The sequence below is a fragment of the Microcaecilia unicolor genome, chromosome 5 (assembly GCF_901765095.1).
Source record: "Microcaecilia unicolor chromosome 5, aMicUni1.1, whole genome shotgun sequence".
Taxonomy (NCBI): Eukaryota; Metazoa; Chordata; class Amphibia; order Gymnophiona; family Siphonopidae; genus Microcaecilia; species Microcaecilia unicolor.
In genome coordinates this window covers 137,354,038-137,375,492 of record NC_044035.1, presented here as the reverse complement: position 1 = coordinate 137,375,492, position 21,455 = coordinate 137,354,038, and the positions used below count along the sequence as shown (strand labels likewise).

Sequence of the window (21,455 nt, the reverse complement as noted above, 5' to 3'; positions counted from 1 at the left end):
AGCTGCTGATTCACATGGAAGCGAGAAACAATCTTGGGCAGGAAGGAAGGCACTGTGCGAATAGTCACTCCTGCCTCAGTGAACTGCAGAAAAGGCTCTCGACATGAGAGCGCCTGGAGCTCGGAAACTCTTCTGGCTGAAGTGATAGCCACCAAAAAGACTGCTTTCAACGTCAGGTCTTTCAGAGATGCCCTCGACAAGGGTTCAAAAGGCGGCTTCTGCAATGCTCTTAGTACCAGGTTGAGATTCCACGCAGGCACCACTGAGTGCAGAGGAGGGCGCAGGTGATTAACTCCCTTGAGAAAGCGCACCACATCTGGCTGCGAAGCCAGGGAAGCACCCTTCAGGCGGCCCCTGAAGCAAGCCAGAGCCGCTACCTGGACTTTAAGGGAACTGAGCGACAGGCCTTTCTCCAGACCTTCTTGCAGGAACGCCAACACTGAAGAAATTGGAGCAGTGAAGGGAGAAAGTGAGCCTGCTTCACACCACGCTGCAAAGATACGCCAAACCCTGGCGTAAGCAGTAGAAGTAGAGCGCTTCCTCGCTCTCAGCATAGTGGCGATGACCTTGTCTGAGAAGCCCTTCTTCCTCAGACGCTACCGCTCAATAGCCAGGCCGTAAGACCAAAGGGGGAGGGATCCTCCATCACCACGGGACCCTGATGTAACAGGCCCTGCTCCACTGGCAGCCGCAGAGGATCGTCGACTGAGAGCCTGATCAAGTCCGCATACCAGGGACGCCTGGGCCAATCCGGACCCACCAGGATTACCCTGCCGGGATGCTTTGCCACCCGGTCTAGCACCCTGCCCAACATGGGCCAGGGCGGGAACACATAGAGAAGCTCTTGTGTCGGCCACTGTTGGAGAAGAGCATCTACTCCCAGGGATCAAGGGTCCCGTCCTCTGCTGAAAAAGCGCGGCACTTGGCAATTGGCCAATGACGCCATCAGATCTAGGCTCGGCTGGCCCCAGCGCTTCGTGATGTCCAAGAACGCCTGAGCAGATAGCTGCCACTCTCCGGGCTCCAAGGTATGGCGACTGAGAAAGTCCGCCTTGACATTCATGACTCCGGCAATGTGGGCCGCTGAAAGCTGCTCCAGGTTCGCTACCGCCCACTGGCAAAGATTCATAGCCTCCTTGGCTAGAGGGGCGCTCTTGGTACCTCCCTGGCGGTTGACATAGGCCACAGCCGTGGCATTGTCCGACAGGACCCGTACAGGCTTCAACGCCAGTACCGGGATGAACTCCAAAAGCGCCAACCGAATGGCTCTGAGTTCCAGGAGGTTGATAGACCACTTTGCCTCTGCAGGAGACCAGAGCCCCTGCGCTGTCCTTCCCAAGCAGTGGGCTCCCCAGCCCGACAACGAGGCGTCCGTCGTGACGACAATCCACTCTGGGGTCACCAGAGGCATTCCCGCAGACAACTTGACTGTCTGCATCCACCAGCTCAGCGCCTTGCGCACTGCTGGGTCCAAGGGAAGGCGCACAGCATAATCCTCCGACATCGGAGTCCAGCGCTGCAGCAAAGAGTGTTGAAGTGGTCTCATATGAGCCCTGGCCCAGGGCACAACTTCCATCGTGGCCGTCATAGAGCCCAACAGCTGCACATAGTCCCAAGCCCGAAGGGGAGAGGCTACTAGGAACTGGTCCACCTGAGCCTGAAGTTTGACAATCCGATTGTCTGGCAGGAACACTCTGCCCACTTGGGTGTCGAATCGAACTCCCAGGTACTCCAGGGACTGAGTCGGGCGCAGCTGGCTCTTCTCCCAGTTGATGATCCATCCCAGGGAGCTCAAAAGAGCAACTACCCGGTCCACAGCTTTGCCGCACTCTGCATAAGAGGGGGCTCGGATCAACCAGTCGTCCAGATAAGGATGGACTTGTACCCCTTCCTTTCGTAGGAAGGCCGCGATGACCACCATTACTTTGGAAAAGGTCCGCGGAGCAGTAGCCAACCCGAAAGGGAGGGCTCTGAACTGGAAGTGTCGTCCCAGGACTGCAAAACGCAGAAAGCGTTGATGAGGAGGCCAGATGGGAATATGCAGGTACGCTTCCTTGATGTCCAAGGATGCCAGGAACTCTCCTGCCTTCACTGCCGCTATAACAGAGCGGAGAGTCTCCATGCGACAGTGCCACACTTTCAAGGCCCAATGGACCCCTTGAGGTCGAGGATAGGCCGTACAGAACCTCCTTTCTTTGGAATCACAAAGAAAATGGAGTAACGTCCCTTGCCAAGCTGATTTTCTGGCACCGGAACGACCGCGCCCAGGCGGATCAGATTGTCCAAGGTCTGCTGCACTGCCACAGCTTTGACCGAAGACTTGCAGGGAGAGAGTACAAACCCGTCTTTTAAGGGTCGGCAGAACTCTAGTTTGTAGCCGTCTCTGATGACTTCCAGCACCCACGCGTCTGAAGTTATTGTGGTCCACTCGCCCAGAAACGAGGACAGCCGTCCTCCAATCTGCACTGGGGCGTGGACCAAGACCCCGTCATTGGGTACGAGACCCTGGGGGAGGACCGGAGGGAGCACCTCCGGGACGGCGGTCTCTGCGAAAGGAATGCTGCTTGGGGGAGAAATTCCTCTTGAAGGAAGAGGGGGCAGAGGAACCCGACTTGCCCGGGCGGTACCGACGGGCTTCCTGCAACCGTCCTCTGGAGGTACCGGGACGAGTACTAGCCCGAGCCCTGACCTCTGGTAATTTCTTGCCCTTAGACGTGCCGAGATCGGTCACGATTTTGTCCAGCTCGACCCCAAAGAGCAGCTTGCCTTTAAAAGGCAACCTAGCCAGGCGGGATTTAGAGGCGTGGTCAGCAGACCAATGTTTCAGCCAAAGCCACCGCCGCGCAGAGATCGTCTGAGCCATGCCTTTCGCTGAGGCCCTCAAGACATCATACAGTAAGTCTGCCAAATAGGCTAAGCCCGATTCCAGGGCCGGCCAATCAGCCCTCAAGGAATGATCCGAGGGGGAAGCCCGCTGCACCATAGTCAGGCACGCCCTGGCCACATAGGAGCCGCAAACTGAGGCCTGCAAACTTAAAGCAGCCGCCTCAAAGGACGACCTTAAGGCCGCCTCCAATCTTCTGTCTTGGGCGTCCTTTAGGGCCGTGCCACCTTCCACCGGCAACGCCGTTTTCTTAGTCACCGCAGTGATTAAAGAATCCACGGTAGGCCACAGATAGGCCTCACGTTCACTCACAGCCAAAGGATAGAGGCGGGACATAGCCCTAGCCACTTTAAGGCTCGCTTCTGGGACATTCCATTGAGCCGAAATTAAGGTGTGCATGGCATCATGCACGTGGAAGGTTCTAGGCGGGCGCTTCGTCCCCAGCATAATGGCAGAGCCAACAGGGGCTGAGGGAGAGACGTCCTCCGGAGAGGAAATCTTCAAAGTGTCCATGGCCTGTAACAACAGGTTGGGCAAATCCTCTGGGCTAAAAAGCCGCGCTGCAGAGGGGTCATCCGCTCCATCCGAGCGGGGATCCGTCTCCTCCAAGGAATCCGCAAAGGACCGTTGGGAGACCTCAGACACGCTGCCCTCATCTACATCGGAGGAGACAAATTCCTCCAAGGCCTGGGAATCAACCCGAGGGCGTTTACCTCTGGGAACCTCAACCTCTTTACCAGACGAGGGAGCAGGGGCAGCGTTGTGCATGAGGAAGGCCTGATGCAGCAGCAAAACAAACTCGGGGGAGAAACCCCCCAGACTGTGCACTTCCGCAGCCTGGGCAACAGCCCTAGACGCACCCTCAACCGGCGCTCGCAATAGCGGGGGAGAGACATGCTGCACATCCAAAATGGCGTCCGGCGCGAAACTCCGCGAAGGAGCCGCGCGGGAAGAACGGCTCTTAACTTTAGCCGCTTCTGTGTCGTCGCCCAAGTTAAGGGCGTTCATGGCATTAATGTCTCCAACCTCAAGGGCGGCCCAAGAAGAAGCCGTCCGAGCCACGTGGCCGGCCAAGATGGCGGAGGCGAGGAGCGGGGGATGGGCGTTTATGGCGGGAAAAACCGCCACGCCGGAGGAAGGACCGGGACATTCATCGGTCACGAAACTGTCACCCAACAAGGGCGAATCAGGCTTTAAGACCCCCGCATCCCCTCTAGAAGCGCTCAAGCGACCCGGGGAGCGACCCTTTGCGCCCTCGCCCTCCGACGCCATATGCCACGAGGAGAAGAATCGGGGAACCCCCTGCCCGCTATAAAAAGGTAAAAATTACCTGCTGTCCGCTCCGAGTTATAACGACCTGGTGTCCCAGTGAGTAGCTGCAATAGACGCTTAAATAAACGTCGAAATAAACGCCTTTAAGAACGTTCAAAAAATTTTTTTTTTTTTTTTAACGGAGCCAGCGGGAGGGGGGAGAAAAGGAGGGACCTGGCACCACCAGGTTTGCACTTGCTCAAAAGAGCCCTCAACCCCAGGCACTCAACAAAACCTAAAAATTAGGCTTGGAGGCCTAGCCAGAGCTGCTGCTGTGTGTGACCACCACCTGCTGAGATAGAGAACATACTGGGGAGTTTCCGGCAGCACATGACCACATATAGGGAGGCAAAAGTTTGCTCTCTATCTCCACCTGCTGGTAGATGGACACAACCCACCAGTCTATGGATTGATCAGCTTGATGAAATGGAATGAGACCTTTCCTACACATAAAATGCTTTATATGCAGAAAAAAAAATCTTTTATGAAGTTACCTGCAATGGGGAGAGAAGGGGAGAGAGAACGAGAGAGAGAAGGAAAGAAAGAGAGAAAGAAAGGAAGGACAGAAAACCACACAAAAACAAAAATAACGCAAGGATTTCCATCTGGACATCTCACCTTTAATCTGGGAGCTCAAAGAAAATAGCTTTCTATTATACTATTCATGCCAGTATGTTGAATATCTGAGCAACAAGTTAAACACTGGCAGAATATCTGGACTTTAAGGATGTTTATGAGATGATACCTCTTACCTAAGTTAGTGCCGGACTGCAGGTCCTGAGAATGTTCACTGACATCAGTGCTGGACTGAAGCAAAATAGATGATACTGCAGAACTTCTTGACTTATTTTTAACATTCTGCTCTGTCAAATGCCAATCATCATCATCTTCATCCTCACTTTCACTCAGGTCATCAAATCCAAAGTACTTAATTTTATAGTTTGAACGTCCAGAACTTTTAGAACCCCCTTCATCACCAACTTCATCAAAACCAAAGAACTCCAATTTGGCATCTTTTTTGGATTTGGTATTGCTAGGTCGAAATCTGGTTGTTGTCTTGGTGGCAGCTAAATCCGCCTTCTTTCGGAGACGTCCAGCTTCTCCTAAATCTGTAGAACTTGCTGTGGTAAACTCTTCCATACTGCGATCTAAGGTATCTTGTATAGTGACATTGCAAACAGACAAACAAGAAGGATGGAGAACAGTGTAGTCTCTAGTCCGTCCAGCTGGCCTGGTCCCGCTATTTAAAAATGTTTTGCTCCCTTGGTGCAGATCACCTTTATCAGACACATTATTAGATTTGGCTACAGAATGACTAGTATCATCCAACAGTTTGTCAAAAGGTGATAATCCTTGTTTTGTTTTGTTAGATCTGCAGTATGTCCTGCAATTACTTAGCTTAAGAACTGTTTGGGGTATTTCTTCATTAATGCACTCTTGGAGATTTTCCATTTCATCTTTATCTGTAAAACTTCCTTCCTCATTCTTACATACAGAAAGTTGCTCATCATCAAAATCTGCTATAGATTCCTGTATTCTGATATGTTCGTGAAGATGTTCATCCCAGTCAAAAATATCAGTTTTTAATGGCTCCTTGGTTCTAGTTATTTCTGCCGAAAAGTCTAGGTTTCCTATTTGGGAATCCCAAGCATCAACGTCCTTGGCTTCAATGTTATGAGAAACAGCTGTAGCTTCAGTATTGACTGACTTTTCCTTACCATCTTCAGCATTCTGGTACGGAGAGTAATTATTCTCATTATCATCACTAATGGCCAGTATTTGTTTACCTATTAAAAAAAATAAGGTATGTTACAACCAAATCAAAGCAATAACTGAAGATACTCTTACTACACAGTAAGCTGTTTTCAGCCATTTTAGTTCTGATAAATACACAAGCGAGTGATCACTAACCAATTAGAATATTGATATACTGTACTCCAAAAAACCCTTTCACATAATGCATATTCTTAATCTCTCCATTGCAATCCCCCTTTCTATCCTATCAAAAATTGTAGTTCAATCCCATCCCTCCTCCCTCTTTTTTTCTCTGTTCTTTCTTTTCTATAATTTTTTAAGAATGTAAGCCACCTAGATAAGTTTTTTTTGATGGGTGGGACAGTAAATCCTGAATAAACTTGAAACTTGATAATGATTTGGGCAAAACAGCACTACCCAGTAAATAATGGAAAATTCAAATCAGTGAAACCAGTATGGAAAAATTATTTCTTACCTGATAATTTTTTTCCTTTAGTCGCAGCAGATGAATCCAGAGACTTGTAGGTTGTGACCATCTACCAGCAGGTGGAGATAGAGAGCGCTGAACTGCATTGCACTGTCTTATAGGATGGAATGCTTCTTGGTCAGTTGGTATTTCTCATAACAAGCAGAAGAAAATTGTAATATTTCTCCTTCCCCACAGGAAGAAGTGAGAAACCAAGAACTGCAAACATGTAAACCGATTACAACAGCCCATCTAAAATATAAAAATGCAGCAACAAGTTCTAACACAAAACTAACCAATAGGAACCACTGGAAAAACAGGGAGGGCCTCTAGATTCATCTTCTGCAACTAAAGGAAAGAAAATTATCAGGTAAGACAATTTTTTGTTCCTTAGTGTCACCAGCAGATGAATCCAGAAACTTGTGGGATGTAGCAAAGCAGTCCTAAAATAGTGTGGGAACCTGAAGCTTGCAGGACTGTGCGCCCCATCACCCCTTCATGAGAAATCTGGAGGATCTTAACAGGACAAAGTCTGGAGTTCCAAAACCTTGCTTGGACTGATACCTGGATCTCTGATTAAAACTTGGTTACCCCGGACGATAGCACCTGGTATCTTTAAAACAAGGGCAACCCCAACCCAACCGTAAAGAACTGCTGTCCTCAGAAAAACGCAAAGTCTTTGAGGCACCCAGATCTTTCACCAACTCCACTAAGTCCTCACCAAACAGCAGCTTGCCAATAAAAGGGAACCACCCACCCAAATCAAGTTGTACAAGGTATATGCCAAATATGCTAGCCCTATCTCCACATCTGGCAATTCAGGAGGAGGCTGAGCATCAGACTTCTGAAAGGAATCTGAAATCTGATGCATCCAGCTAAGGCATGTCCTAGCAGCATGCAAGCTGCAGATAGCTTCCATTCACCCCTCGCCTTTTTACCTGAATACATCTCGCCTTCATTGCTGTCGTCATACCTCTCCTACTCCTTCTCTCCGCTGGTGACATTAATCCCAATCCTGGTCCCCCACATCAGCCCTCATCCTATTCGTGGAGGCCTTACCGTGATACCTCCAATCTTATTTCTATCTCTCCACCCCCCCTTCTTCTCTACCCTTCTCTTGTGCTCTATGGAATGCCCGCTCTGTCTGCAACGAACTCTCCTACATCCATGACCTCTTTATCTTTCATACTCTTCATCTCCTTGCCCTAACTGAAACCTGGCTCTACCCTGAAGACTCTGCTTCAATTGCGGCCCTATGTCATGGAGGTTCTCTCTTCTCCCATACTTCTCGCTCAGTTGGCCGTGGAGGCGGTGTCGGACTATTACTCTCACCCTCCTGTAAATTTCAACCCATTCTTCCACCTCAGTCTCACTGCTTTTCTTCCTTTGAAGTCCACTCAATCCGTCTATTCGCTCCTCTACCTCTCCAGGTAGCAGTCATTTATCGACTCCCTGCTAAATCCCCCTCTTCCTTTCTCACTGACTTTGATGCCTGGCTCTCCTTCTTTCTTGAACCTTCATCTCCTTCCCTCAATCTTGGGGATTTTAACTTTCATGCTAATGATCCCTCTGACTCTTATGCTTCTCAATTCCTTGCCTTAACATCCTCCTTCAATCTTCAACTGTGCTCCACCACCCCTACTCACCAGAATGGCCACTGTCTTGATCTTGTACTCTTCTCCAACTGCTCACCCTCCAATTTCCTTACCTCAACTCTCCCCCTATCTGACCATCATCTTATAACTTTCACACTTCAACACCCTCCTCCTCAGTCCCGTCCTATTCTAACCAACACATTTAGGAATCTACAGGCTATTAACCCTTCTACCCTGTCCTCCAGTATCTCAAATCTTTTCTCTACTGCTATGTCAACCAAGTCCGTCAATGAGGTTGTCTCTTCCTATAATACTATTCTGTCATCTGCTCTGGACATTCTCACTCCTCCCGTGTTTCGTCCCGTTAAACGTACCATACCCCAACCTTGGCTGACCCCTACTATCCGCTACCTACGCTCTTGTGCCCGCTCTGCTGAAAGCCTTTGGCTTAAATCTCATGCCCATGCTGACTTCATACACTTCAAATTCTTGCTGACCTCCTTCCAATCTGCTCTCCAACTTGCCAAACAGGACTATTACATCCAATTGCCTAACTCTATTGGTTCAAACCCTAGACATCTCTTTGCCACGCTAAACTCTCTCCTCAAAGTGCCTTCTCCTCTAACTCCCCCTTCACTTTCTCCCCAGACTCTGGCTGATTACTTTCATGATAAGGTTCACAAGATTAAACTTGAATTCACAACCAGCTCTCCTCCACCCCTTCTTCCCTTAGTCCACTCTCTCAACCCTCTTACCCCTGCCTCCTTTTCTTCCTTTTCCAAAATCACTGAAGAAGAAACTTTACTTCTTCTTTCATCCTCAAAACTAACTACCTGCTTCACTGACCCTATTCCCACTCATCTAACAACACTATCTCTCCTGTCACTCCTTTCATCTGTCACAAAAACATAGTGTTGTAGAGCACAATTTTCTCTTTCAGATGATACTGTTCACAAGGTGATTCAGGCAGACTCTTTTTTAATAATTGGCTTTGAGCTTTGATATATTTTACCATTTGCGCTGACAGTGCCAACTTTGAAGAGATCCTGCAGGGCGGTTATAGATGCTGGTTAGTTGCAAATCTGGCAGTATTATGTCCAAGCATAATGCTTGTTCAAAATTTCAAGTCCGTATCTTTGTTTGCATGGAAGTTGTTGTGGTCTGAATATTGGTCCAAATATGTTCCGATGAGTCGTGACCAATTTTGATGCACACTTTGAGTCAACTTGTTTGACTGGATTTTGCATCCATAATGTTAACATGTATTTCATCGGAATTAGCATCAAAAACTGTACAGGATTTGAATTTTTTAGCCATTCTTATAAATGTGTTTGGATTTTATTAGACCCCAAAAATGGAATTTGGTAAATGTTGTGCGCTCATGGACTGACAACCTTTCAGAAAAGGGGGTCTAGATCTGCAACTATTGCAGTTAGAGACCTCATATTTTGGGAAACTGCGTTTAACACCTGACTCGCACAACAGATAAAATTTGAACAAAATTGGAGACATGATGGTGGGAAGGTTTAGACCACTTGACATGGAATGACCCTGCTGCTTTTGATACTGTTGATCACAGCCTACTCCTTGACACGCTGTCCTCATTTGAATTTCAGAATTCTGCTCTCTCCTGGTTTTCTTCTTATCTCTCACAGCGTACTTTTAGTGTATACTCTGGTGGATCCTCCTCTTCCTCTATCCCGCTGTCAGTGGGTGTACCTCAAGGATCTGTCCTAGGACCTCTCCTTTTCTCCATCTATACTTCCTCCCTTGGTGCTCTGATCTCATCCCATGGTTTTCAGTATCACCTTTACGCTGATGACTCCCAGATCTACCTCTCCACACCAGAAATCTCGGCAGAAATCCAGTCCAAGGTATCTGCCTGCCTCCCTGACATTGTTACCTGGATGTCTCACTGCCACCTGAAGCTCAATATGTCCAAAACTGAGCTCCTTATCTTCCCACCTAAACCAACCTCTCCCCTTCCCCCATGCTCTATTTCTGTCAACAACACACTCATTCTTCCTGACTCATCTGCTCGTAACCTTGGGCTCATCTTCGACTCCTCCCTCTCCTTCTCTGCACATATTCAACAGATTGCTAAAACCTGTCGTTTCTTCCTTTATAATATCGCCAAAATTTGCCCTTTCCTTTCTGAACACGCTATCAGAACCCTAATCCACACTCTCATCACCTCGCGCTTAGATTACTGCAACTTGCTTCTCACAGGTCTTCCACTCAGCCACCTCTCTCCTCTTCAATCTATTCAACATTCTGCTGCACGACTAATATTTCACCAAAGTCGTTATGCCCATATCACCCCTCTCCTGAAGTCACTTCACTGGCTCCCTGTTTCCATATAAAATTCAAGCTCCTCTTATTGACCTATAAGTGCATTCACTCTGCAGCCCCTCACTACCTCTTCACCCTCATCTCTAACTACACTCCTTCCCAGGAACTCCGTTCACTAGGCAAATCTCTAATTGCACCCTTCTCCTCCATCACTAACTCCAGACTCCGTTCCTTTTATCTCGCCACACCTTATGCCTGGAATAGGCTTCCTGAGCCGTTACGTCTAGCTCCATCCCTGGCCGCCTTCAAATCCAGGCTAAAGGCCTACCTGTTTGCTGCTGCTTTTGACTCCTAACTTGTCACTTGCTCGTAACCTTGTCTTCCTCTCTTCAATAGTCCCTTCTATGTGTCCTTCTGTCTGTCTTACCCTTATCGGTCCTGTCTGACCTGATTTAGATTGTAAGCTCTTTTGAGCAGGGACTGTCTCTTCTTCATGTTCAATTGTGAAGCGCTGCGTACGATTGGTAGCACTATAGAAATGATTTATAGTAGTAGTAGATAGCTGCCTGCAGAGATAGAGAACTTCTGAATTGTCAGAGGAAGGCTGTGCTGACTCCACCAGATGAGGACTTTGGTTTGAAGGGTCCAAGAGAGATGGAGACCAATGGCTGAGAAGGAACCTCTGAAGAGGTCTGATGTTGAATCTGGCCAATGGAAGAATGTCCAAGATAGAAACCACTGTGCCCAGAACTTGAACATATTTCCAGACCCCAGTGACCTGGTAGGGAAAGTAGAAGCTGACTTGGGTGTGAATCTTTTGCTGATGAGCAACAGGAAGAAATGTCTTCCCTAAGCCTACGTCGAATATCACTCCCAGATACGCCAAGATTTGTGTTCAAAACAACTGACTCTTGGTGAAATTGAATACCAGTCCAAAGGACTGAAGAAGAGTACTTATCTTAGATGAAACCTGCAGACTCTCTTGATAGAAAGAGTCACAAATCAGTCAATCAAGAGGTATGGATTAACCTGAAAATCCATCCTTGGACAGGAAGGCTTCCACTACCACCATGACCTTGAAACAATGTACTTGCTGATGTGAAAAGGCTGAATGACAGTCATAAATTGATAATGTGCTCCAAGAATTGCAAATCACAAATCTTCTGTGGGAAGATTCATAGAGGTTAGAAACTCTCCCTGCTGGATTGAAAGTATTACAGAATGTTCCCAATGTCAAATGTTGATCCTTTAACACTTTGACTCTTTTGAAGTCCAAACTCAAGTGGAAGGAAGCGCCTTTCTTTGAAACTATGAAGTAAATGGAAAAACTTTCCCTTCCCTAATTGCAACTGGGGCCAGTCTCGACTGTGCTAAATGAAGAAGCGTTTGCAAGGTGGTTTGAACTGCTTGATAACTGGGCTGGAGCTTGCATTGAGATTCCAAGACAAAACCTGCAGTGAAATGGGAGAACTTTAATATTTCCAAGACACATTGGTCTGAGGTAATTTTGATTTTTGATCACTTCTCATAGAATCTGGAGATGAGTCCTGTTAATTAAGAAACCTGAGGAGTGAACCGAGACCCCATCACTGGGAGACGCAGAAGGCATTGGTAGACCTGAAGTTTGAAGCCGTTCTGTCAGTATGAAAGACGGCTTGTCTTTGTTGATGTGGGAACTCTGAAAGTTAGATTTGCCTGGCCTGTAGCACTATTATTATGGGAAAATTAGGTTCTTACCTTGGTAATTTTCTTTCATTTAGTCATAGCAGATGAATCCATTACGAGTGGGTTGTGTCCATCAACCAGCAGGGGGAGATAGAGAGCACTGAAAAACCATAGTGCCTCATGGCCAGCTAGCTCCATCTGCCTCTTCAGTATTTGAAGCTTCCAAAGCAGTGTAACACCGCAAAGCATAATAACAAGAACTTTCCTCACAGCGGATGAACGCCCCAAAACTGGAGCTATAATTCAAAGGAGGGAATGAACTCATCCTACTGTAACTGAACAGAAATCCTGAAGACTGTTTTCCAACTTCTCCCAATGAGGGAACATATCTACAGGAAAAACTGAACATAAAAGTAACATGAATCACCCAATGAACCACTGAGGGAGGGCTCATGGATTCATCTGCTATGACTAAAGGAAAGAAAATTACAAAGGTAAGAACCTAATTTTCCCTTCCTTGTCATCAAGCAGATTAATCCATTATGAGTGGGATGTATCAAAGCAATCCCTAGATAGGGTGGGAACAAGCCACACCACGCGCCAGCACTTGTGCTCCAAAATGCGCGTCTCTCCTGGCAGCCACATCCAGCCTGTAATGTCGGGCAAAAGAGAGCTTCGAAGCCCAAGTAGCTGCACTACATATCTCTTGAAGAGAGAGTGCTCCAGTATCAGCCCAAGAAGAGGAAATCGCTCTTGTGGAATGTGCCTTAAAGGCTTCAGGTGGAGGCCGGCCAGATAGCAGATATGCTGAAAAGATAGCTTCTTTGAGCCAACGGGCTATAGCTGCCTTAGACGCTGGAGACCCTGTGCGCGGACCTGACAAAAGAACAAAAAGATGGTCAGAGGTCCTGAAGGCATTTGCCATGCGCAGATATTGCAACAGAGCCCTTCGCACATCCAGAAGGTGCAACTGCCCATAGGCTTCTGGAAACTCCACTTTAGAAAAGGAGGGCAGGAAAATAGGCTGGTTTAGGTGAAACCACCTTAGGCATGAAGGAAGGCACCGTACGTACCATTACGCCTGAGCACCTGGAGCTCAGATACCCATCTCGCCGATGTCACGGCCTCCAAAAAGACCGTCTTTAAGGTCACATCCTTCTCCGAAGATCGCCTAAGCGGCTCGAAGGGCCAACACTGAAGGGCCTTTAAAACTAACCCCAGGTTTCAGGCCGGACAAGGAGCCCGCACGGGAGGACAGAGCCGAAGCACCCCTCTGAGAAACCGTGTCACATCCGGCCAAGCAGCCAGAGAGAGGCACGCGACCTTCCAACATGCTAAGGCTGCCACTTGAACACGCAGGGAATTATAGGCCAAGCCTTTTTGTAAACCATCCTGCAAAAAGTCAAGTATCGGCGAGACAGTAGCCCGCATGGGCGTGATCGCTTTAGAAGCACACCAAGCCTCAAACTGGCGCCAAATCCTGGCATAAGTCACAGATGTGGAACGCTTGCGGGCCTGAAGGAGAGTGGAAATGACTTTACTGGAATATCCCTTGTCTCTCAATTGCGCCCTCTCAATAGCCATGCCGTAAGAACAAAGCGGCAGGCGTCCTCCATGGTTACCGGGCCTGTGACAGCAGGTTCGGTACCAGAGGTAACGGCAGGGGAGCCTCCACCAGCATCCGCCGGAGGTCTGCATACCACGGCCTCCTGGGTCAATCCGGGCCAATAAGAACCACCTCTCCTTGATGTAGCCTAATCCGTAGGAGTACTCGCCCTATCAAGGGCCAAGTAGGGAACACATACAGGAGGCCCAGAGGCTAGGGTTGAGCCAAGGCATCCAACCCTCCCAAGTGAGGATCTCTCCGTCTGCTGTAGAAGCACTGGACTTTGGCATTTGTGCTTGACGCCATAAGATCCATTACGGGCTTTCCCCATTTGGCACATATCTGCAGGAATACTTCATCTGCAAGTTCCCACTCCGCTGGGTCGATTTGATACCTGCTCAGATCATCGGCTTGCACGTTGTTCTGACCTGCAATATGAGCTGCTGACAGAAACTGCAGATGAAGCTCGGCCTAGTGGCAAATCTGCGCGGCCTGCGCTGCTAGTGCAATGCACTGAGTGCCTCCTTGGCGATTTATGTAGGCCACTGCTGTTGTGTTGTCAGACAGAACTCTGACAACCAATCCTTCCAGGGTCAATTGAAAGGCCAGAAGCGCCTGGAAAATCGCTTTCAACTCCAAGCGATTGATGGACCACTCCGACTCCTCGGAAGTCCAAAGACCCTGGGCATGCCTTCCCCGGCAATGTGCACCCCAGCCCTTCAGGCTGGCATCTGTTACCACCAGGCACCAAACTGGGAGCGCTAGCGGCATTCCTCGCCACAGCATGCTGTCTGAGAGCCACCACTCCATACTGAGCTGGGCCACAGGGAGCCACGCGAGTCTGCATTGATAATCCTGAGATAGTGGAGACCACCGTTGAAGCAGGGAACACTGTAGAGGTCTCAGGTGCGCTCTCGCCCATGGCACCACTTCCAAAGTGGCTGTCACCGACCCCAACAGATGGACTATGTCCCAAGCTCGCGGGCGAGGCATCCTCAGGAGCAGACGGACCTGGTTCTGACGCTTGCACCTCCTTTGCTCGTTTAGTAAGACCATTCCCGAGGCTGTGTCGAATCGGGCCCCCAAATATTCTAGAGATTGAGAGGGGGTCAGGTGACTTTTGGCTATATTGATGACCCAGCCCAGAGATTGCAGTACTGAGACCACTCTGGCTGTAACCTGATGACTCTTCTGCAGAGTCTGCTCTGATGAGCCAGTCGTCTAGGTACGGGTGAACCTGGATACCCTCTCGCCTGAGAAAAGCAGCTACTACCACCATTACCTTGGAAAAGGTTCAGGGAGCTGTGGCGAGGTCAAAAGGCAAGGCCCGAAACTGGAAATGTTTTCCCATCACCGCAGAACGCAGAACGCAGAAACCTCTAGTGCGGGGGCCAAATAGAAATGTGCAAGTAAGCTTCTTTCAGGTCCAGAGACGTGAGAAACTCTCCTGGCTGTACCGCCGCTATGACGGAGCGCAGGGTTTCTTTGTGAAAATGCCGCATATTCAGAGACTTGTTGACTTGTTTTAAGTCTAGGATAGGCCGAAAAGACCCGCCTTTTTGCGGCACCACAAAGTAAATGGAGTAACGGCCAGAGCCGCATTCGGCGGGAGGCACGGGGGAAACCGCCCCTATGTGATCAGCCTTGCAAGGTCTCCTCTACTGCCGCCCGTTTGGTGGCAGAACCGCATCGGGACTCCACAAACATCTCTTATCGGGGAATTGAATTCTATTCTGTAGCCTTCTCTGATCAGGTCCAAGACCCACTGATCTGAGGTAATCTTGGCCCACTCCTCGAGAAAGAGGAAAAGTCATCCTCCTATCACAGGAGTCGAGGAGGGGGCCGGCGCACCATCATTGAGAGGGTCGCCCTTGAACTCCAGGTCTTGAGCCTGCTGCTGCGGAACGTTTGTCTGAGCGAAAGGAGTTCCTCTGCTGAAAACGGCCATGCGAAGTGAACCCAGCAGAACGTCCCGGGTAGTACCTTCTAGCTTCACGGAAGCGAGGTCTGGAAGAGGAGGGAACCGCCTGACCCTTGGAAGAAGGCCGCGGCCTATCCTCGGGTTAGCGCTGGGGTTTGGCATCCCCCAGGCCTTTCACAATTTTCTCCAACTCCTCACCAAACAGGAGAAGGACTTGAAAGGGCAACTTCACCAACCTTTGCTTGGAGGCCATGTCAGCTGCCCAATGCCGTAGCCACAGAAGACGGCAAGCCGCCACCGCTACAGCCATCTGTTTAGCCAAAGCTCTGACCAGATCATAAAGGGCGTCAGCCAAAAATGACAAGGCCGACTACATCCGCGGTGCCACCTCCGGAAAGAGGCTCCGCTCCATCTCCGGGCTGTTCCACTGCCTGTTGTAACCAAGCGAGGCAGGCTCGGGCAACGTAGCAGCTGCATGCAGACACCCATAAGGATAGGCCTGAAATTTCAAAGGACCGTTTCATAGCTGCCTCCAGGCGACAGTCCTGTATGTCCTTCAGGGCAACTTCTCCTTCCACTGGGGAGGGTAGTTTTCTTTGTCACAGCCATGACTAGGGCATCCACTTTAGGCACTGCTAGGCGCACCACATGCTCCTCACTTAGAAGGTATAATTGCCCCATAGCCCTGGCGACTTTCAAAGGCCCCTCGGGGTCAGCCCATTAAGCCATGATAAGCTCTTGGATGGAGTCATGCAAAGGAAAGGCTCGAGCAGGCTTCATAGTACTTGCCATCCTCGGATTACCGGAGGAGGTCTCAGTACTCCCAGGGTCTTCTATAGAGAGGACCTGCACGGCATAAGTAATAAGCGCTGGCTGCTCATCGCGGTGGAAAATCCTCACCGCGGAAGGATCATCTGGATCTGGTGGCAATCCTGCACCTTCTTCTGGCTCTCCAGACCACGAAGGCCTGCCAGACCCCTCAGAGTCCTCACATCCCGACCACGGGGGGGAAAGGGGGTGAGCCACTCTCTGAAGGGGAATCCACCCTTCTGCGCTTGTCTTGCGGCCATCTGTCAGGGGGAAACGCGCCTGACGGTAATCCAAGGCCAGACTCCACTGGAGGGGATACAGAAAGCAAGGCCGCAGGGGACCCCTGCGAAAGAGCTCTTTTTAACATGTATGCATTATGCAGCAATAAAACAAATTCAGGGGAAAATGGCTCACCCTGGCCTCCCGGTTCCAGTCCGGGGGAAACAGCTCTTTCATTAGCCTCTACACGAGGCACCCCTCCAGGCTCAAACCCCTCCGCCTCAGCGGGGGTCGCGCCATGGTGTTTCAAAATGGCGCCCGCTGCCAGCTCCACGGAGCGGGAAGGAACATTGCTCGCCATACTCGGACCGGCTCTACCGTCTGAAAAGCACACCTTACAGAGCCCAGCTGCAGATTTGCGCTTGCCACAAACGGAACAGCGCTTAACTTTCTCAGCCGCCATCGCCGAAAACGGCGGAAATTCAAAATGGCGGATTTGCGCCAAAATCGTCCCGAACGCAGGCCCTCCCCAGAGGAGCTACAAAATGCTCTTACCTCACCAGACCGAGTCTCCGAGCTCCGGTCACGCTGCACAATCAGAAGAAAACATCTTTGCTGGGATCACAGCGCCAAAGCACGACGCAACTTTTTTTTTTTTTTTTTTTTTTTTTTTTAAACGCTGTGAGGAAAGTTTGAGGCAACAGCGAAAGAGGCAAATTTCCAACTCCGAAGGATCAGTAGCGTGGGAAAGGCAGGGAAAGGGCGAACCTATGTGCCTGCATCCACAGCGTGGACAAAGACAGGGACATATTTGTCTACTTCCACATCGGGGGCCGGGTAAGGCAGGGAAAGAGCTAACCTATTTGCCTTTAAAGTGGGCACCATCAGCCACAACACCCCTGCTACAACTGGCAAAAGCACAGGAGCAACCCCAGGCAGATTTTCTGAAGGAGCTTGAACAAGCTGCAACCACTCTGCTGGGGAGATAGAGAATACTGAAGAGGCAGATGGAGCTAGCTGGCCATGAGGCACTATGATTTTTCAGTGCTCTCTATCTCCCCCTGCCGGTTGATGAACACAACCCACTCGTAATGGATTCATCTGCTTGATGACAAGGAATATTATTTGTTACATTTGTAAACCACATTTTCCTACCTTTTACAGGCTCAATGTAGCTTACATATAACCGTTAACGGCGTTAGCCGATTACGGTCTGAACAAACACATGGTATGAATGAATACAAAGTGATATTGTGGTAGAATGAGGTACATGTTTGGTAGGTACAGTTGGGGGGAACTTAGAGAGGGAAAGGGGGAAGAAGAGTCACGTAATGTCTGTTACTAGGCCTCACAAAACCTAATGTCCGTTACTAGGCCTCACAAAACCTAAGCTGAGACTGAGAGGACTTCAAAGAATCTTTAGACTTGTCCTCTGGCAACCTCTGAGACTTGAAGACCCCTAGGTCTTTACCCAACTTCTCTAAATCTTCTACAAACAAAATTTTACCTCTAAAAGGTAGCTTGCTAAATGTGACTTAGAAGTCACATCAACTGTTTAATGCCTAAGCCAGAGCTATCTTCTTGCTGAGAGGATCAAGAACTGGCTGGTGTGGCTGTGCACTAGAACTGGCTGTACACTGGAACTAGTGTGACTGAGAGCCAGAGCTGGATGGTGTAGCGAAGTATGGCTGTTTGTACCATTGTGCACTATTGATCGCAAGCTGCAGTGGGACTTGAACCAGCAACCTCTGTGCTCTCTCTGCTGGATGCTTTAACCATTAAGCTATTCTTCTACACTGAAGTAGCTCTACAATATCGTTAGCTGTCCACTACAATGAAAAGAAATAAAAGAGACACTACAGCATACATACAGCATTTAGAGACACTACAGCATACAGCTAGTGGTGCCACTGATACAGAGTGGTGGCTGGAGCTGGTATGCAATAGTTTTGGCCAGTGCCAATGTGCAATATGAGAGAGCAGAGCTGCTGTGGAAAACCAATGCAATCTTTAGCATTGTAGAGTAGTGTTAGCTGTCCCAGCCATACAATGAACTGCTTGTCAAGGCAAGCCTTATGGGAGAGTGAAGTAAAATATGCCCCATTTGAAATGGAGCTGAGTTCCACAGCTTTTAATATGATGCAGAAACCAGCCTTGAACCTGCAACCTTCAGGCTAAAAGCCAGTCACCTTCCAGAATAAAACTATTTTACTGTAAAACACTGCACCTGGAGAAAATGCCACCATGGCAGCACTGAGGTTCCATTTTTACCATGAAGACCAAGACAGACATAGGAAGAATGTACTAGACCACAAAAAACAACAATATATAACATTTCTCACTGAAACATGGAGCCAACAGAACTAAGCCTGACTCTAAACTAAACTCGTTTGTAAAGATGCTGAAAAAAGGAAAACCTGTACTGCCAATATAGAGTTCTGGTAACAAAAAGAACGTTCCACAAAAGAAGCACAGAAAACTTTCAGGGTGTTTTAAGTAAATGCCCTCTGTGAAAAAACTGAGGGGACTCTCTAAATGAAAGGTATCTAAGAATATGAGAAGACTAAATAGGCTCAGAGGACCTAACACACATGGAGGCATATTTTCAAAGCACTAAGACTTGCAAAGTTCCTTGGTTACTATGGAACTTTGTAAGTCTAAGTGCTTTGAAAATTAGCCCCATGGTGCAATGCCCTGATGCTGCTCACTGGCTCCCACACTAGGAACAGCATTTAACCAACTCTGGAACTATAAGTAAAATCTTAACTCGCCACAGATAGCGTGGCCTTTTGGTGACTGCTGCCACCAATGAATCCACTTTAGGCAAACATAGATTTTCCAGATCAGGCATGGAAATGGGGTAAAGCTACCACCACTCATAGGGTAGCGTCTGGGGTGATGCACTGAGCAAAAAATGACTTCCTGCATGGCCTCACGCACTGGAAAAAAAAAAGACAAGCAATATTCCAGTGCTCACCATTTTAAGATTAGCAGATGCAGGTGTAGCAGGATCAGAAGAATAAATATTAAGAACCTCAAGAGCCTTAGGTATAAAGAAAGGCAACTGCTCCTTATGAAATACCCACATTACGCTGGGATCATCAGGTTCCTCTGTAAATAGTTCCCACTCCTCCAATTCCTCCTTTATCTATGCAGAAAGGGACTGCCCTGAAATGATTGGGAGACAGGGGAGCATTAGACCTTACTTCTGAGCTGGAGAACAAACGTCTCCTCCTTGGGGCAGGATCCATCCATGGAGACTGTGAGGTAGGGAACAAGCCAGAGACCTCCAAAGGCCGAGCTAAAAAGGAACTGTGTCAATTCCCCTAACAGACTTCTGCAACATATTGGCAGCAGAATGAACTCGGGAGGGGGAAAAAAAAGGTCAGAAGACCCCACCCCCAGAGAAACCCCCAGAGCGGCTGAGATGAATGAGAGGACCTCTGAAGCAGTGCCGGGTAAAGGAGCCATTGGAAACACTGTTCCTGAATTGTGCTGCTGTAAAAACAAGGCTGCCAGATCACTTTTGGCCCCAAGAATGAGCCCGCATCTTTCCCAAATGGGAAACTAATGAGGCCACCCCAAATACAGCCCCTCTGCTAGAGGAAAGCCTGCACAGACACTGCTCTCCGCTCTCCACAGCGGGAGCCGCGTTTAACAACCTCGGCAGTCATTAAAAGAAAACACAATTAAAACCACAACTGACTCAAAGGTGAAAGAAAATTATACACTCACCCTAGGAGAGCCAACCGTTGGGAGTCCTGCCTGTCAAACTCAGAGCTGATGGAAGCACATTCACATCCTCTTCATCACTAAGCCCTTTATACTGGCCCAAACCAGTATCTCTCCTGCAGCCAAAGCAGTGGGCTTTAAAGAATTATGCCCTAATTTCTTTTTTTCAGTGAGGAAGGAGAATGGAGGAAGGGCTGGAGAGGGGAGAAGGGGGGGGAAGGACCTGGTATCACCGAGTGTACCTCTAAAGCCGGTACCGCTTAGCCGTGCACCCCAAAGCTCTACTGAACTGAGAGACCCAGAACAGGAGCCATCATCAGATGAGACCAGGAGCTTGTGAGAGACCATCCATCCATACGCCTGCTGGAGATAAAGAATACTGACTGACCAAGGAGCATTAGGTCATATAAGACAATCCAGTTCGGCGCTTCCCCTTTGGGTATCCCTTGGTTGCCTGTTCGATTGTGTTTTTCTAGAGAGACAGGAGATGCTTTCTTTCTCAGCATGTCATCTGGCTGCTTTGCTATCGAAAATACGGGAAGTGAGCCTACTGCACAGGTGGTTATATAGCAGAGAACTATCTATCTCTACCTGCTGGTACAGGGTCACAACTCACAAGTCTCTGGATTCATCTACTGGTGACACTAAGGAATTATTTCTTACCAGGTAATTTTCTGTTAGTCCCAATAGATCATTCCAGAGACTTGTGGGCCACGTCCACCTACCAGCAGGTGGAGATAGAGAGAACACTAGAGCTCTGCCAGTTCTTTGTATGTAATCCAATTGTTTATCTACTCTTGATTGGCGCCTGCCAAGGATGTAATATTGTAAGCCACATTGAGTCTGTAAATAGGTGGGAAAATGTGGGATACAAATGCAATAAATAAATAGCCACCTGTGCAGTAGCCTCACTTCACATATTTTCGATAGCAAAGCAGCCAGATGACATGCCAAGAAATAAATCATCTCCTGCCTCTCTAGAAAAACACAATCGAACAGGCAACCAAGGGATACACAAAGGGGGAGGCCCAGCAGACATCATCTGAACCGAGGTACCAAAGGCCAAACTGTCAGGGGCAAAAACATCCAAACTATAATGCTTCAGAAAGGTGTGGGGTGAAGATGAAGTCGCTGCCTTACAGATCTCATCAATAGAGATCAACTGTGACACCGCAAAGGAGATGGACTGGGACCTAGTG

At 48.7% G+C, this 21,455-nt stretch overlaps 1 protein-coding gene across 1 annotated transcript in view; it reads right to left on the bottom strand.

Moving 5' to 3' along the window:
• Positions 1-21,455, bottom strand: part of WAPL (WAPL cohesin release factor) — a 428,526-nt gene that overhangs the window by 380,895 nt on the left and 26,176 nt on the right. Inside the window, exon 3 of the mRNA XM_030204989.1 lies at positions 4,948-5,982. Within this exon, the coding sequence (XP_030060849.1) occupies positions 4,948-5,982 (1,035 nt within the window). The remainder of the gene's footprint in view (positions 1-4,947; positions 5,983-21,455) is intronic.